Below are 18,006 nucleotides of genomic sequence, written 5' to 3'. Positions count from 1 at the left end.
GTGTACTGTATTAAGAATATTACTGGTGCCAATACCAAGCCCTGTGGTACTCCATTTGTCACTTCTCCAATCCAGGAATAGACCTAATAGGGCATTAGGATTTATTGCTAGGACAGTTACAAACAAAAGTGCAGATGTAGTTATTAGACTCCATCTGACAATTGTTAGACCATCCTTGACTATGTGGTACAGCTTTGTTCTGCATCCTATAGAATGGATATTTATTTACTAGAATCAGTACAGAGGAGAATGACCAAAATAATACATGGGCTTGGAAATTTTAAAGACAGGTTTAGGCTCCTTGATTTATACTCTCTGGAAAGATGGAGAGTGCAGGGTGATCTAATATAGGTGTTCAAATGGGTCAAGGGCAAAAGTGATACAGGCAAAATCATCATATTAAGAAAGCAGGGCAGGACTCATAGTAATGGATTTAAATTGAACAAATTTAGATTTAATAAGGAAATAGGCCACTGGTTTACAAATAGTGTGGTTAATGAATGGAATATACTTAGTAACCATGTACTGAATGCTGAAAATATTGGTTGTTTTAAGAAAAGGTTAACTATGGATGAGGATGACAAGTGGTAATAGACATGGAATTACCAAGTGTAGGCCGTATGGTCTCTTGCAGTCTCCTTCATTCCTGTGTTTGTATTTCATTCACAACTGTACAGTTGTCTAAATTTTAAAAAATCTTTCATCCATTCTACTATGCTCCCTTTAAGTCCTCTATTTACCAACTTCATATTTTATGCTGCACCTTGTTGAAAGCAATTTTCAGGTTTGGGTATATAAAAACCATCCAACCCTCTTGTGTAGTACATCAGCCATTCTTGAATAAATAATAAAAAAGTTGATTACACAAGACCTTCCTCCTCATAATTTAAATGGAATGGCAACCAAGATTGCCATCTCTGCTAAGTAATTCATCCACCAGTAATATTCAGTTTTTCCACATATTTTAGGTATTGTGCAGGTCAAGGATATTGGTTTATAATTAAGAGGTTCCTCTCTCCTTCCTACTCTGACAATTGGTAATATATTGGCTGGTTTTCAGTCCTGTGGTACCCTTCCCACCTCCAAGGTATATACATTCATTTAGTGTATTTCCCCCACGAGTTGTTCTCTGCATTCTTTCAGTGCCACAATTGGAATCTCACACTAGCATGATGTCCATTTTCTTTTTTTTTTCTTAATTATTGTATTGTGTTTCTATATTTTACCTTGTTTCATTATATTGTCTTGTTTGATGTATGGCACTTTTCACTTTCCTCCATTAGAATTCTTACCAGTCTTGCCTTCTTCCACAACAACAACCTTAATATTTTTTTGATTGCTGTTATCATGCCTCTCATTTTCTCTTTAGTTCCATTGCCATATATTACATTTTCCATCTCGCACTTGAATATCACTATTTTCATTGACCTTGGTCTTGACTAAATGCAGTGTCTGGTTCATTCCCCTTTAAATACAATCATCTGTTGCTAATATTGCTGAAGTTAGTCCATCAATGCAAGTGAAAGCCACTTATAATCTTTCTAATATACTATTCTCCTTTCACATCTAGTCCTTTTACTTAATAGCACTCCTTCAACCTCTGATCAGTCACTCTCCAGTAAATTTTTTCCGTATAGTCCTCTTCTCATTTTTATTCTTTTGGTTTACAGTTTATCTTATTTTTCTTTCTTCCTCTGTTGCATCCCCCCGGATATTTTCAATTTGCCTTTAATTGCAGTACATATGGTATCTTGATCATCTCGTTTACCATGCTTTGTAAGTTTGTGACTTTAAAAAATTCATTGAATGTGCCCCTCCTAGAACAAATACTTCCTTTTCTTTTTGCATGCTTTCTTCATTGCCCATTTACAATTCCATTTGCATCACTGTTCTTACTGGAATAAATTCGTAAATACAACAAAAATATATTTATTTGTACCTACAATCCCTCTTGTCAATGTTTCCTTACTCTTAGCACTAATCACCTTTTTCACATCCATTCTTCCCTTCTTTCATGCTCCATAACCTCGCTCAATTTGACATTTACTTCGTATGACCTTTATCACCCTGTTTGTTGACTTTGACCTTTCTCATTGTTCTTTACACGGTGTTCTTAAGTTCATCTTTTCACATTTCTAACTAGGAAAGTAAGAATCAATGAGCGTTGTTCCTTTCCAGTATACTACGGTTAGGAAGTTAGGTAAATAATATGCATAATCAATTAATAAATGTAATCATCTGCAAACAGACAGACATTGACAGAAAAAGTAAAACTGAATATGTTCAGCCCTACATGGGAATGTGTATTCATATTCACGATGCATATCCAAAATAATTGTTGTTTACCGTATGATCAATGGACTGCACTACGATTTCACTGGATCATGGATGCTTTTGCACCGCCTGAGATACCAACTCGAGTTCATTTGTCCAGTCGTAATTCTATCACAAAAACTAAATGAAATTTGTAGCTCATAGCACTCGGTAAACATTAAATAATTCATGAAAGCATTGTCGTAACCATTTTGATGGATAATGAATGTGATGTGATCTTCGAATAACAAATAACTCCCCTAGGATCCATCCTTGGAAATCTAAAACGTAATGTTAGCTATATCTATCTATATCTATCTATATATATATATACATATATATATATATATATATATATATATACATATACACACACACACACATTGTGTGACTACAAACAAGATAACACAATTAAGCGCACATGGAATAAAAGAAACTAATAACGCAAATACATTATGTCTGATCAGGGTAAAAACGAATATACTATAATCCACATCCGTAAAAACAGAAGAAAAATTACTATTACAGAATTCTTCTGTGAGTGCACATCAAGTTTAGTTAGCCCATTGACTGCCTGAAGTTTCCCACAGCTGACTAGAATTGGCTGAAGACAGCCGCAATAAAACATGTAATTTGATCTTGGCAGTAAAAGGGTTAGAATACAAAAACAAGAGCAAAGGCGTGCGCACGAACTCGTTTGTTACTGCACTTGGACCAAATAATACGAAACATGCACTACGATACCCGCTCGCAATTTTACCTAAGCTGAACTAATGTAGTTTCATTTTATACACCACCGAAGGCACCGGGTGGAATCTACCCATTCGCAGATTATCATATGCCTGCACGCACACGTTCTTTTGTGACACTAAACATAGGAATAAAACCACGGCCAACCGGATATCATCTGCATTTACGCCATTTAGGATTATTAACCATTCAAAATAATAATAATAATAATAACTGTTGAGATGCATGAAGGAAAACAACACTGAGTATTCTGAGGTTTACTGAAACGAAACGACCAAGTGAGCAAATAAAGAACAGATCTAAGGATTGAGCTGCAGCAGGGTCGACGGACATGAGGCGGCAACGGTTGCATTGTAAGCTGGCACGGCACTATTGATTCACCTGGCTTCGATCACATGTGCTTGAATTATTCATGGCGTCGACGTGTTTACCCCTAACCTGGTGCTCTAGCTTACCACGAATTGGCGAATCCTGCTGGTGTTACTGACATCAGAAAAGGATAATAAGACATTGTCGTGTTGTTATAGTCTGCGCAGTTGTTTATTTGGTTAAGGTTGGTTGTCGTACATTTTGCGTGGTCATGGAGGCCATACTGTCGGTTATTCTCTTATTCGTAGTGATGCTTCAGTGGTCATTCGCATGTGAAAATTTACTTATGCACCCCTTTCCCCTCTCTCATTTCTCTCTCTCCTTCCTCCCCTCTCTCTTTACACAAACACACACACAATATATATATATATTACCTCTATTTCTCCGTCCTTCTGTCTTTCCACCCTAACTCGTATTATGTTTTCCCTTCTATCCCCGTCTCCCATCTTATTTGTTCTCCTCCTTCTCCCACTCTCTCCCTACACTTCCTCTTTTCTCTTCCCCTTCAGCATTATACTGAAACGGATTTCGCATCCACATAGTCAGTGAATAGAATACACTGCGTGGATGCTTTGAATAATGTAGAGCTGATCGAAATTTTTATGGTGACTTGGGCTAAGCAGCAATTTATAATTCACCTCTTATTTTTCGCTTATTTACTTGCTAGTTTGTCCGTTTTTTTTTTTTTTTCGTTTTCGTTTTCATTAGACGCATTGTTTGCCTGATCCATTGTCATAATCAGTTTTCAAACTGTTTTGAATGGTAAACTCGCAGCCTCATAATGGCTGGCAAGAGATCTTGTACTCTCACAGATCTCTCTATTGTCAATGTTATATTAGCATGTGACTGTTTCTGTGTAGGACAGGGGAGCAGTCGCCGGTTGTCAGTTCTCCATGTGGGAAAGGGTGTAAGAAACAGACCAGCGGAAGAGTAAATAACAGTGTTGCATTTCCTGATAGAGGTGCTTAGTTGTCTATCTTGCAGGACCATCTTATTGGCTCCAGATGAACTTGTATTCAAACAACGAATACTTAAAATGAAATAGCATTTTGCTCTACTTGCTCACCTAGGATAATAAACTCTGAAGAAAGTACTGACTTGTTCTTTTATCAAATTATCCAAACCCAGCCACGTCCAAACTATCCAGTACAACCATTCTGTATCACTCGGCAAGACGTGAACAAATGGCGATAGACCAAGTGACGAATGGGGTTGAGAACCATGGTTTTCTATTTTCTTATATATAATATATGGTAATGCACATTGTCGTGAACATAGAGTGCACCCAGATTCTCTCATTGTAGGTTTTTGGCCCTAAGTGGGCATCGGCCGAAAGAATTTGGCATCGTGTATAAGGTCTTGATTTTCAGATTTTACCTCGTATCAGGGGCGCACAGACGTAACCCCCAGCTCCACCATAGCCTAGGCTTGCCCCCTTTTGCTTGACTATATGAGGTGTACTAGTTGTCCAACCGCGCCTGGCAACGAACATTGGGATTACGTGAACCTAGGTTTGCGCTTAGTTGTAGATCTACACTGTACACCCCCGCCCCCCATCCCAATGTCAGGCGGCGCGTGCCAAGCCGGGTATAACGTCATGAACGCACCCTCAGACGCATGGGAAGACTGTTGTCTATAAACAATAATAATTGCTGTCTCGAGTTTGACGGAAAACCTGTAGACCCATAACGGCTGGCTGTAGTTCTCAGGGAAGAAGATTTGGATTGTTTTCCAGGGCAAGATCAACTGTGAGGCCACTAGGTTCTGAGAGGACTGCCTGATTCTATGGATTAAAATAAATATCTGTATTACATTGTAGACATCATTGTACAAAGCGAATCCAGGGCAAGACCCCACCGGATAAAATCCCACTCTGAAAGTGGCAACCCTGGAGAAAACCCCACCAACTCCACCACAGAAAAAATTAAGTAGTTTGTTCATTAAGTACAATTTGTTAGAAAATTTATATGAAAATCATAATATAACGTGTCAGTTACACAACTATTAATTCAATGGTTGAAATATAATGCAATCTTGATTGTAACAATAATAATATTAGTAATGTAGTTCGAGCATCTGATATTGCAGTGTGTAAAAATGGCAAGCAAAAGAATGCAAGACACATGAATGTATAATGAATTATAAGCACATTTTAATGACAGTGGATAAATACAAAGTCGTCTTATTCGTGTATTTCTGTACTAACAAGCACAATTCATTTTCACTTCATGCGAACACCGCAGTTTTCAACTGATCTTACTCCATCTCAACGTTGTCCAAAATATTTGTAGTTTTGTTTTCATATATTGCATATGGCGACGCACTCGTTTGGCTTGTGCTTGGTCCTTTCTTAGACTGTCAATCGCTCTCCAAATGGTCCAATTTGATGCGAATGGCCCACAAGCTTGGAAAACTCATTGTTCTAGCCTTCGCAGATGTTATTTGTGCGGGAATCACCTTGTGGCATTGCGTGCACATTACAGGTAGATGACGGGAACATTGGTTTGCGACATTTTAATCGGTGCACACTTCCAACTGGGCGGCCCTAACTCATCTGTGGACATAAGTGCTGTTCAAATACTAAAGAGGTTGAAGTCCCTCAGGGACATTCTCACTTAGGTTATCAGTATCCTCAGTGATGCCCGGTTCAGTCAGAAAAGCAAGCCCATCAAAAATTCCTAAAATGTGTTTTCACCTTCTCACTACGGTAGCGCTGTGCCAACCCAAGGCTATGGATCCCCCATGTTGACAGCTAGATGATCAAACCAGCCATGGGTGTTGACGTGGATATCAAAACTGGGTCTAATAGCATTTATCACAGTAGTGGGATCTACTTGGAAGCCAAGCTCAGTACACGGATCTTGGATGGCAGCTTACAGCTCTTCGTAAGTGCTATGCTGCTTGTTGGGCAAGAACGCATAGATGCATGTCACAGCTGCTTCTCTAAGTGGTACACGGATCACATATAGTTGCTCAAACAATGAGGGAGTAACATCAAAAGTCCCATCCATGAACCATGAATCAGAGCTGGGCAGAAGCTGAACGCCTTGCTCAGTTCCAAACACTAACATTCTGCCAGAAGATTCATCACAATTGCCACAAAACAAGAACTGTTCCCTATCGATGATGGTGCTCCATTCAATGTCCAGACAAAAGTCTCCCAATGATGATAGATTTGTGAGCATGTGCTTGGCACGTTCTCATCTCGCCAAACGCATGTCTGTGTCAGCTTTGCCAAGTGCAGCACGTACTTCAAGATGAGAGGGTGTCCCTATAGAATGAGCAACTTGCTCTTTCAGTGATGTTCGTTATTTCGAATCGGCTACTGTGGGCTACAGGATCACGGTTGTGCTGTGCTGAACTGGTTACAGTAGTCATCTGTTGTTGCATCTTTGCAGCTAGCTGTGGTACTGGAGCATTCCCACGTGATGGTGTTCTTTCTAACATACTTGCGAGTAATATAACCTTCATTTGTTAATTTCAAACAACTCTTGCGGAACTGAGATTTTCACTGGCTGTCCTTATATATCTACTGTAGTTGCAGTGAATTTTTCTGGTGTGAATTGAATTTATTTTATGTAAATTGTGAATTCTCTTTGCTGACGGATTGATATTTTGAATTTTTACTCTAAACAAACGAATGGAGTAGGGGATTTAAAGATTAGTAAATTTCCAAGTGATTGCAGTCGGTTCCATTTCACAATAAAATTATATCATTTATTTATATACTGTTATTATGTTAACTATAACACCTTTGGAAAAGGTGTGTAAGGAATAGTTTCGTGAAACTAGTTAGTACACTTGGATTATGATTCGTGTCTTCCTTTTCCAACTTGTCACATTGCCTCAATATAACACCTTTATATAATTTATTTATATGAATTTTCTTATAGATTATACTTAACAAACTAGTTATTCTTTTCTGTAGTGGGGTTGGTGGGGTTTTCTCCAGGGTTGACACTTTTAGAGTGGGGTTTTGTTCGATGGGGTTTCGCCCCTTTTTTTCGGTGGGGTTATGTCCGATCACCTTACAAAGCTTGTAGTGTGAACGTGATGCAGGATTGTCTAGGAGCACACTGCAAAAATATTGAATATGTCACGTACACCCTTACTTTTTAAGTATGCAAAGACAGCATTACAGAAACAACATGCACACAGGTAAGCACCAATGATGCATTAATATAAAAACTTCTTCAGATATATATCAGTTCAAAATGATGACCCATAACTGCACCGTCTAACCTATCTTCCCTGTTGTCAGAGATATTTACGGAGTTGAGACTACTCTTAAAAGACGATGAAAAACTCTCAACATCGCTTAAGGGATCGTCTGTCGCCACAGGACGACATTGTTAATTGAGACGGCTGTGGTTGGTATACATTGTGACGTCATCAGAACTAATACCAAGAGATGACACTGCATGCTGCGCTTTAGGATGCAAGTTAGCAGACGATAAATATTTTCGTAAAAAAGTCCCTCAAAAACTACTTTAAGATGCGAATTTTGTTTTAAACGTGGTTTTCGTGAAAATAATACCACGGTAGGAAAAAAAATCAAAGTTACTGGGCATGATGGTAACCCGTCAAACTTAATCTGGCCTTGCTGTTGTGCTTGTATTAGTGTGTGACTGGTTCGGTCACTTGCCGAAAGTAGCAGGAAGTGAGTATTCGCCTGTTATACGTTCTCTCGCAGAAAATTTGGAAACAGTTGTTGATAGAGACCTCGAGTCATCCAGTAGGTGCCAAGATAAGAGGGAGGGAGGCGAGCGGAATATATAGGAGATAGAATGGGTGGGAGTGGTTTCTATGCCTTTTTCTTTTTGGCTACCCCCCCCCATGTAGGGGGAAAAAGCCTTTGGTATATGTATGTATGTCTGTATGTAATTTACATCCGTACGAGTAGATTTGCAGTAAGCGGCCAAGATATGAGGTATAGTGCAGATGACGAATACCAAAATAAAATAAACAAAGACCCAAAAGAACAATACGTCGAAAAAGAGAGGTAGAACACTGAGTAGTTGGCAAACTAGCGGAAGTGGTGTGCACTCATTTTGCAGTTTCAGTGAGATATGAGGAGCCTAGCATGGGAATGAGACACGGGACGTGACGTGAGACACGAGTACAATCTTTGACAGCTTGACGGAACACTACGGTAGACGTTGCCAGCTAAAGTACTAGCCCCGGTTTTCATGTTTCTATGGCGTCTTTTGTTATGTGAAACGTTTTCAAGGTATCAGTCGGGTATTAAGTGGTTTAATTTTTAGAATATTCGGTGTAACCCAATCAAAATAATCTTGGTCGATCATCGATGAGTAATGGAAACGTGGCAGAGCTTTGGGAATTTTTTGGCTGTAGGCAGGTAGGCCAACGTTCATTTATAACATAATGCTCCTGGCATTTTTTCTGGACTAGGTAAATAATTATGGCCATGAAAAAAATGCTGATTCACTCCGTGGAATTGAGTAGGCGAGTGTTGTTGCATGAAATATGTTAACGCTGGGACGTACATATATTTATTTATATAATACCAGAAGGAAATAGTATTTAACTAAGGAGCGAGTCTCGGACTATTAGAGGCGGTACACGATCGATCAAGACCCTAACTGCTATTCACCTTAACAACATGTGTGAACGAAAATCGTATGCTACACCGCATTGAAGGGTAAGGGTGTATGCCAAGCCTCGGTTGACCGTTTCATTAAGATTAGTGCTTAGCTCTGCAATTTCGATGGCAGTTGATGTAGCGGTCGTTGCTTTGCAACAACGACAACGAAACTAACGGTGATATTTTTTCTCGCCCGGGACCTCGACATACTGGTTGCTGCGTTGTCCGCGTTAGTTTCCCGCCAGCATCTTTTGTTTTTAAGAGTTGTTTGGAGTTAGTTTCGTTAATTTCAGAAAAAGGATCAGGGCAGAAAACAAAACCGGATTGAAGATTGGTTTTATGTGCAGTTTGATCAAATGCTCCGTCAAAGATTTTATGTTCTGTTACCATTAGTCGGTGGATTTTTCTCACGGCGCACATGCGTTAACTCACCCAAGCATTTGCAAAAAAGTAATTGCTTCCCGCCAGTGTACCCAAATGCGCTCTCTCTCTCTCTCTCTCTCTCTATGTTTATTTACATGAATGACGTACATTTTATGCATATATCCTTATGAATACGGAGTATACCATACCCACGTAGACACGCATACTCAAACATTTAATTAATCATGGTTTTGGATTACGTGCTGGACTCGTGATCGATAGCTGTAACACTCCCGTATGAGAACTGAGCTCCAGGAGCCATACTGGGAAGATTGAAACACCAGATTCAGAAATACTTTGTATATTACCAATGTATTTCTAGAGTATGCTTCCCTAGTGTGTGTGTGTGTGTGTGTGTGTGTGTGTATATATATATATATATATATATATATATATATATATATATATATATATAATATAATCTTTTCTTCTGTCTTGCATGTATGCTACTGTCCACACTTGTTGACTGAAAAAATCCAAGATATATTAACGACAATATATCTTGTAAGTAGCCCCAGGCATCGCATCAAAGTCGGGAGGAGAAGGAGTAGGGGGAGGCATGGGCGGAGGATGGTAGGGACATCGATCAGCGCGCACGGAAGGGATTCTCGTGCCAATTGATATATGTGATCTTGAGAGGACCAGAAATCCAATGCAAGTGATGATGGGGCCCCATTAGCAGAGTCTCGGCGAATGAATGGGTAGTGGGCAGGGAAGTCGGGCAATAGTGGCGTTTGCCCAAATTGTTAAAATATTTAGTGAAGTTGAGCTTGTATCAAGACATACATTGAAGCCCATTTAACTTCTCCCATTTCAGCACCTCATGGATGAAGGGTCGTCCCTGTTCCCCTGCCATACTGCTCAGGTTGATGGCAATGCAGTGAGGCACGTCACTTTTACAATGGGGCCCAACAGCTGGAGCTGGTTTACCCCTACTGTTTCATCATAAGACGACAACCCATCATCCACTCACAATAATTTGTGGAGTAAATGAGAACATTACTTTAACCTACATCGTCCTTTCATCCATTCGGTACTCCCCCCCCTCCATTCACTTCTATCTTTTGCTCTTTCACTTTGTGACAGCCATTTTTCATGTATCCAAGAATATATATATATATATATATATATATATATATATATATATATATCTGCACCTTGAGTTAATCTTGTACCACCTCTAATGCTTCACCTCTTTCTAATCCCCCTGTTGTGATGGGAGAGAAGAACACATCTATTCTGTTCTCATACATGTCATGGAAGGATTAAATGGGATAGAGTGAGGAGGACTAACGATATCCCTTTATTTTTCTTATTTATTATAACACAAGCGCCGGCTTCGCCATGGGCGCTTGGCCTGCGGTGCTGCCCTCTTCGCGAGCGGGCGCTTCGTACCCTGCCCTTCGTTCGCTCGCGGCCAATCAATCGTCTCCGTTGCCGTGATGTCACCACTCAACCAATCAGGTTCTCGTGGACTGTTACCAAATCACCATCACCAGCTAGATCATTTTGCCAAAAACAGACATGTTATTATTTTTTATTTATTTATTATTTTTTCAAAGTCATGTCAAAGTGGGTGTGGGAGAACTCAACCAGAATAAGTAATTGGGTAATTTAGTGTGTATGGATGAGGTACTGATGAGAGCAATTGAGAGAGCAGAAGGGACTGGTAATATGTTTGTGAGAACAGTGGATGTGTTAGCAGTGAATGAAACAAAACTGAAAGGGAATGATGAGCTGGATTTTGGGAATGTGGTGAAAAAGTGAGAATGAGAGAGAATTTTTTTGGAATGATTTAAATGGATGGGTAGAGATATTTGGAAGGAATGTGAATTAGTGGTGTTAGGGATTTTAATGCCAGAGTAGGATATTAGCATGAGATGTAATGTGGTAGTATGTTGTGGCAAGAAGGAACAGTAGGTAAGAGAATATGAAAATTTGTAAGGTAAACATGTGGGCCGGGGTGGTTGGTGGAAGGGTAGTCGAGAGGGCATCAATGGATTTTATAGTGGTGTCCAAAAAGAGGATTGGGAGAGTTCAGGATGTGCATGTGTTTATAAGAGAAGGTGGAATGTCATATCTGATGGAAGGGAAATTGAGAGTGAATGGAAAAAGAAAAAAGGAGGGATGTAGAGAGGTGCTGAAAGTGAGTAGGTTCAATGAGAAAGAGAAAGAATACTAGGCAAAACGTAGGTGTGAAATGTTGTGAAAAATAAATAAATGGGAATAGAAAATGAGTATATTTCAAGAGGAGGTGCTGAGGTGTGCAGAGATGGTGTATTGGATGAAGAAACGAGGGGACAGGAAAGACAATGAATAGTTGGATGAGAGATGAGAGAAGTGGTAGTAAAAATGTGAACATATAAGTAATGGCTACAAAGAAGAAATGAAGCATATGAGAGGTGTAAGGAGGATGTAAGCAAAACACAATGTAAGGGAGACCAAGAGAAGAAAGGATGAGAGGTAAACTTGGTGTTTAAGATTTTTGGAAGGAAGTGAAAAGAGTATGGGTAGAAAGGTAAAGGGAACACATATATAGATTTTAATGGAAATAAAGGCTGTGAGTAGATGGTTGAAGTATTTCAGGTTGAATTTAAAGGAGGATAGGGAAGCTTTGATGGTGGCAGTGAGAGATGTCTGAAGAATGACAGTGATTGGAGATGAAAAGGATAAGAGCATTTAATGAGATGAATACTAGTAAGATAGTTTAACTGGCTGTCATGTGATGTGACTTACAATAGGTGAAGTACCATAGTCATAGTGGAATGGCTGGAGAGAATGTGTAAGGAAAGGAAGTGTACTGGTGGATTGGGGATGTACATGTATAATTCTACTTTACAAAGGAAAAGGGAACAAGTATGAATGTAGGTGTTTCAGAGGGATCAGTTGATTTAAGTGTAATCAGTTAGGTGTATAGGTGTTGAGACAGGATGGGGGAGAACAGGAGTAATTGTGAAAGCAGTGTGTGTATGGGAAAGAAAGGGTATGTGTACATAAACTATTTGCAGTAAGACATGTATGCTAAAAGTTCTTGGCAAAGGGTGTTTTAGGGTTTTATGGATTCGAAGACATATGATGGGGTTGACAGGCATTGTGGAGTTTGGTGTGGATGTATGGGATAGGGGCAGTTGAGGGCAATAGGTTTTTACATGGTAGTAGAGCTTGTGTGAGACCTGGGAATGAAGAGGATGAAGGGTTTGAGGTGAATGTGGAGCTGCTTCAAGGCTGTGTGATGTTGCCATGGTTATTCACTGTGTATGTGGACAGTATGGTTAGGGAGATAAATGTGAGCGTGCTAGGTTTGGAGTTGGTGAATGAGAGTGGACAGAAGTGGAGGGTGAGCCAGTTGTTTGTGAATGACACAGGTTGTGGTTGAGTCTGAGAACAGACTGAAGCTGTTGGTGGTGATGTTTGAAAGGGTGTGTTAGGGTGAAAATTGAGGGTAAATATGGGCAAAAGTAAGTGGAAAGATATACAAGGAATGATGGTGAGAGGTTGGTTGTGAATTTGAAGGGTGAGAGGTTGGAGGAAGTGAAGAGTTCTAATTATTTGGGGGTCACATGTGGCAGTGAATGAAAATGAGTTATAGAGTAAAGGATGCAAGTAAATATCAGAGGGTGGAATGAATAGTGTTTTAAGTACATATTTAAGGATGAACACAAAGAAAAGGTTGCATAAATACATAGGGATTAATTGTGCCCACAGAAAGGAAGAACCTGAATGTTTTTTGATGGACTGTTTAAGAAATATAGGTGTTACAAAGATGGATAAAGTGGGAAGTGTAGAGGTGATATAGAGAATGGGAGTGGGAAAAGACATGTTGGATTGTTTAGATCAAAGATTGGTGAGGTGGTTTGGGCATGGAAAGAATGAGTGAGGAAAAACTAGCAAAAAGAGTGGCAAGTAGAGGCAGATGGAATGAACTTACAGGAGGGTCAAGAATAAGGCTGATGGATGGGGTAGGGGGACATTGAATGCAAGAGGAATGTCTGTTGAGCAAGGGAGAGAGAATAAAAAAAATGGAAGTGAATGGAAAAGGGTTGTAAGTGGATGAAATTATACAACTAGGGATTTCTTGTCTACTCTGTAAATATTTAGTGAATGATGATGAGGGGGTTATGTCATATAATGAAGTGGTGGGGTTAGACCAGCTCCAGCTGTCAGGCCCTACTGTGGAGGTGCTATCTCTTGTTGCATTGTATTTGACCTCAGCAGTGTGGTTGGGGAACAGGGATGACTGTTTATTTGTCATGTGCTAAGATGGGAGGGGCAATGATTGGGATATGGATTGGTGTGGTGTGGGTGGATGCATTGATTCAGCCACCCTCTTATAATGGGGGAAAAGGTTCTTTGGTATGTATGTATATACAGTATGTTGATAATCGATTTAGATTTAGAAAAAGGTCGTGAGTTTCATCTTTAAGTTTCTACTCAACAGTGATCAATATGCTACAAGAAAGGTGGGTGTGTGGATTGTGTATACCTGGATCTGAAGAAAGCTTTTAGGTAACAAAAGACTAATGGAAATTAGAGCATATAGTAAAACTTAAAGGAGTCTGTTGCAATGGATGACTCGTGTGCAAGACTAGGAATAATTTTTGTTTCTGCACTTTGCAGTTTTTCGATCTTGAGGACCATATCACTTGCATATTCCACTCTTACTGGTATGTTTGTTAGGTAACTTTATCTCTTATCAACACTCCCAGATCTCTCCTCTTTCACCTTTGAAATTGCCTCAAGTCGTATTGAATAATTCGGTGTTTTTTTCTTAGCTAGTAACTATTTCAATTACAATACTTTACATTTTCTGACATTGAAATTAATTTCTCAGACATGTCTCTGAAGGTAAATGCACAGTATCCATTTTTTTTAACAACTTACAGCCCTCCTTTTCTCTCACTTCTCATAATCTTTGCGTCATTAGCAAACATGATAGAATAGTTTGTTGTCCCTACCTATTTACATAGGAAAGGAACTCTACTGGTTACGGCCTTCCATCCTAATATCTTTATCTAGTTCTCTGGTATACCTGTCTGTTAAGAAACCTTTCATTCATTCATGAAATTTACCTCGGCCCTCCAATACGGTGGGTTCCATTGATATTACTTTAAGATTATTCTTTTGACAAATGTGTGGACTAACTGAAAACATTAGTAAAAACTATCTTGACAAGGGTATAGAGTTGAGGATTTTCCCAGTTGGATTATTGTAGATCGTCAGAGAGAATTGCATTACGAACGGGTATGGTATATTCCATCGCGTCCCACCAGTACTAAAACAGCTGGAAAAATAGTAAATACTGCTTGGTACGGGAAGGAGTCTTACAAGTGATTGACGATATTTTGAATGAAATTTGATCATCGTTTATTTCATAAGAGATCGAATTGCATTAAGTGTGAAGTTTTCTTTGGGCCAAATAGAATATACAAAGTTGACATCTCCGAACAAATTAATTGAACTTCTGTCGGAGCGTCAACAGGCTACAGGAAAACTGCGCCTTTAGGACACGACACTGGCCTGTCAAGAGAGAAGCGGAAAGTGAATAATGATAGTCTTTGCATGTAAACGTGAGGCATTTAAATTTAGTATAATTGTCACCATTAAACCTATTAATAATTATGTACATTCCACCCACATATTAAAACATGACTTTTAACAACAAATGCTACTACACTCACGAGGCGGCGCGACAATAAGGCGTATCGGACGAGTGCATTCGCGGTAAAGGCGAGTCGACGGACAAAATTATCTTAACGACAGACAGGTTTACGAGGTTTCGTTCGTGTGAAGACTTTGAAAGCCTGCGGTGCTTGAGAGATGTCGTAGTCTGCATTTTGTATTTTATTTATTTATTTTTTGCTACCGTGAATTGGTCTTTGACCACACAATGTAGAAATAGGTATATCAATTTTAATAGAAATATTGTTTTATTATATCTAAAACCTATTACACTTTAAATTTTCGGTAGATAGAATCCTCCTTGTGAGTAAAATCGCTTGGCATCAGTTTGAAGAAAGGATATTAATAATTGAATAAGCGCGTGGCGACAGCCAGAATAGATATACAAGGGTACTACTCCCAAACGGAGTAACCCGTTGAGAGTGGGAGGGATAGATGAATGAAATCGCCAGGCAGCCTGCAGTAGTGATGTACTATAGCAGAAGTTAATATATAACGGGTTTAACAACATGACAAGCAGGAAAGGGTTACTATTGTGATATGTAAAAATAAAATCCAGAGTGGCAACCAGAATAAATTTGTGTTAAGATGTTGGTAAAGGACCCCTTTACGTGACGAAGTTTAGTGTGTTTACATCGAGCTTCTGGCGCGTGGTGCGCTAGCTGGCGGACATAATGTGAATTAACGGATTCATTCTGATGTGCCCGCGAGTTTTAAACAATCTTACGGAGCATTGGGTCTATATATTTTGTCCGTTTTGATGGAATTGGGCATCTCGTCCTGAAATTAAGGATTTATTGTATTCTGTATACTCAGCAGATCCTCTTGACGTCGATCTCATTCTTTTCAAACTACAGATTTCTCCATAATCAACTCGCTTAAATGTGAATTTCTTTGTTCCACTTATACAACGTGGTCCTGTCTTTCATCTCTTCCATTATGAGTGGTCACAATATGTATTTTTATGGTTGATTTGTACAAGTGAAACTTTATGATAACATTTTAATTACACAAGATTAAATGTTAAAACCAAAATTTAGTCATTTAATGACACAAGTAGACAATTTATGAAGCCCTCGGGTACATCGTAACCACAAATGACATGAAAAATGTTAGTTCATACAATATTTTGCTTAGGCATACCATAACCTACCCCAGTCTGGAACACATTCCTATAAAATATAAAACACATGCAGATTAATGAATACAGCAAATCCAGCCAACCTACTAGGAAAATAAACACTTAAAGATAATACCCAAGGACAAAATATAGACACAATGTTGCAATTGCCAACCTGCAGATTATCATCCAACAATGAAGCAGTAATCGTTTGGCTTTAGCTATCACATGTCCCAGAAGTTAACATAATACTACAGACATGAAACATTTAAAACTCTACTGCTCCACATTCACATAACAGAGATTTATAGACCAAACTTGTGTTGCCATCTACTTTGAGACTGCGGGTTTCTTTCGGGAAAAAACAAAGGATTACCTAGGGCCACGTAATCATAGAAAGTAATTTTAGCAACAGCAGTGGCAGCTGAAGATGATTAAAATAACATTTGATTCTGTCATATTCCTCAGGAGTGGGTCAGTGCAGTAGTGTGAATGTCTTAAATTTTGAAAATTGTAGTATTTTGTCAGTATAGATTTAGTATTTGGGCATTTTGTGATGAATACATTCCTATATATTAACTTTCCCAGTTAGTATAATGGAAAAAGCATAAACTATCATAGAAGTTCCAAGGGAATTGAGTGAATTCACCAAATTGGAGTATATAAGTTTGTAATGTTGATCTTGCAAGTGACAAAACTTCTTGGGGAAATACCCTGTTAGATATAGCAATGGAGAACATAATGACCCAATGGGTAAAGGAAGTGACTCGGTTAAGAGGAGATGATATTCCCACAAGATTAAGTCTGTTACTAACCAAAGAACCAGACATTGTGAACTTTAACTACCTTTACCCCCCAGGCAAGGGAGACTCAATTTTAGGAAAGCAGATTACTTAGGGTTGAAAAAATTCTTTGAAGAAGCAAACTGGGAGGAATTCATGAATGCCATGGGAATAAGCAGGAAATAGGAAATCTTTCTTGACATTTACAAATGGGGAGTGAACAAACTTGTGCCAAAGACTAGTGGAAGGAAGTAGAAACAGGACTGGTTTAACAAAAAGTGTGAGGTTGCAATGAAGGCCAGGGATGTGACTTGGGGAAAATGAAGGAAGAGAAGAAACATTAAAACAAAAGAAGCTTGCAAACAAGCTAGGAATGACTAAACAAGAATTTGTAGGGAGGGAGAAAGCAATTTTGAAAGAGGTAGTAGATGAATACAGAGATGAACTGAAACTGTTTTACAGGTTTATAAATGGTAAATTGAGACACATGGAAGTAATCACCAAGTTAATGATGGGAGGTAAGTATTTGAAGAAACCTCAGCTCAGGCAGAAATAATGAATGAAAGTTTCCAATTGGTTTTCATAAAAGAAAAAGAGAGCACTTTTTTGGGGGAAAGTGAGGGGAGCAAAAAACCAGTCATAGAAGATATGAATGTAAAAGTGAGGGAAGTGGTCAGTCTCTTGGGATCAGTGGCTGTGACAAAAGCCTCAGGACCTGACAGCATCTCAGACTGGATGCTTGAAGAATGTAGGGAACAACTGGTGGACAAGATTCATAGTCTTTATTACATGTTCATCAAAAGAAGGCATTGGCCACTTGATTGGAAAAGGGCAAATGTGGCTCCAATTCACCAAGTTGGAAATAAGGACACCATTAAATTATAGGCCAGTATCACTGGCCAGTACAATAGTGAAATTATGTGAAAGATTGTGGAAGATCAATGGAACAAATATCTTGAAAAGAT

General features: G+C 39.0%; 1 protein-coding gene across 1 annotated transcript in view; it reads left to right on the top strand.

Moving 5' to 3' along the window:
* Positions 1-10,333, top strand: part of LOC143041339 (homeobox protein extradenticle-like) — a 70,740-nt gene extending 60,407 nt beyond the window's left edge. The window contains exon 3 of the mRNA XM_076213161.1: positions 10,278-10,333. Within this exon, the coding sequence (XP_076069276.1) occupies positions 10,278-10,291 (14 nt within the window). The 3' untranslated portion in view covers positions 10,292-10,333. The remainder of the gene's footprint in view (positions 1-10,277) is intronic.
* Positions 10,334-18,006: the final 7,673 nt, after the last annotated feature.

Source organism: Oratosquilla oratoria, chromosome 30 (assembly GCF_046742065.1).
Source record: "Oratosquilla oratoria isolate Oo_2021 chromosome 30, ASM4674206v1, whole genome shotgun sequence".
Classification (NCBI taxonomy): domain Eukaryota; kingdom Metazoa; phylum Arthropoda; class Malacostraca; order Stomatopoda; family Squillidae; genus Oratosquilla; species Oratosquilla oratoria.
The sequence above is the reverse complement of the archived record's forward strand: the minus strand, read 5'-3'. Positions and strand labels throughout refer to the sequence as shown.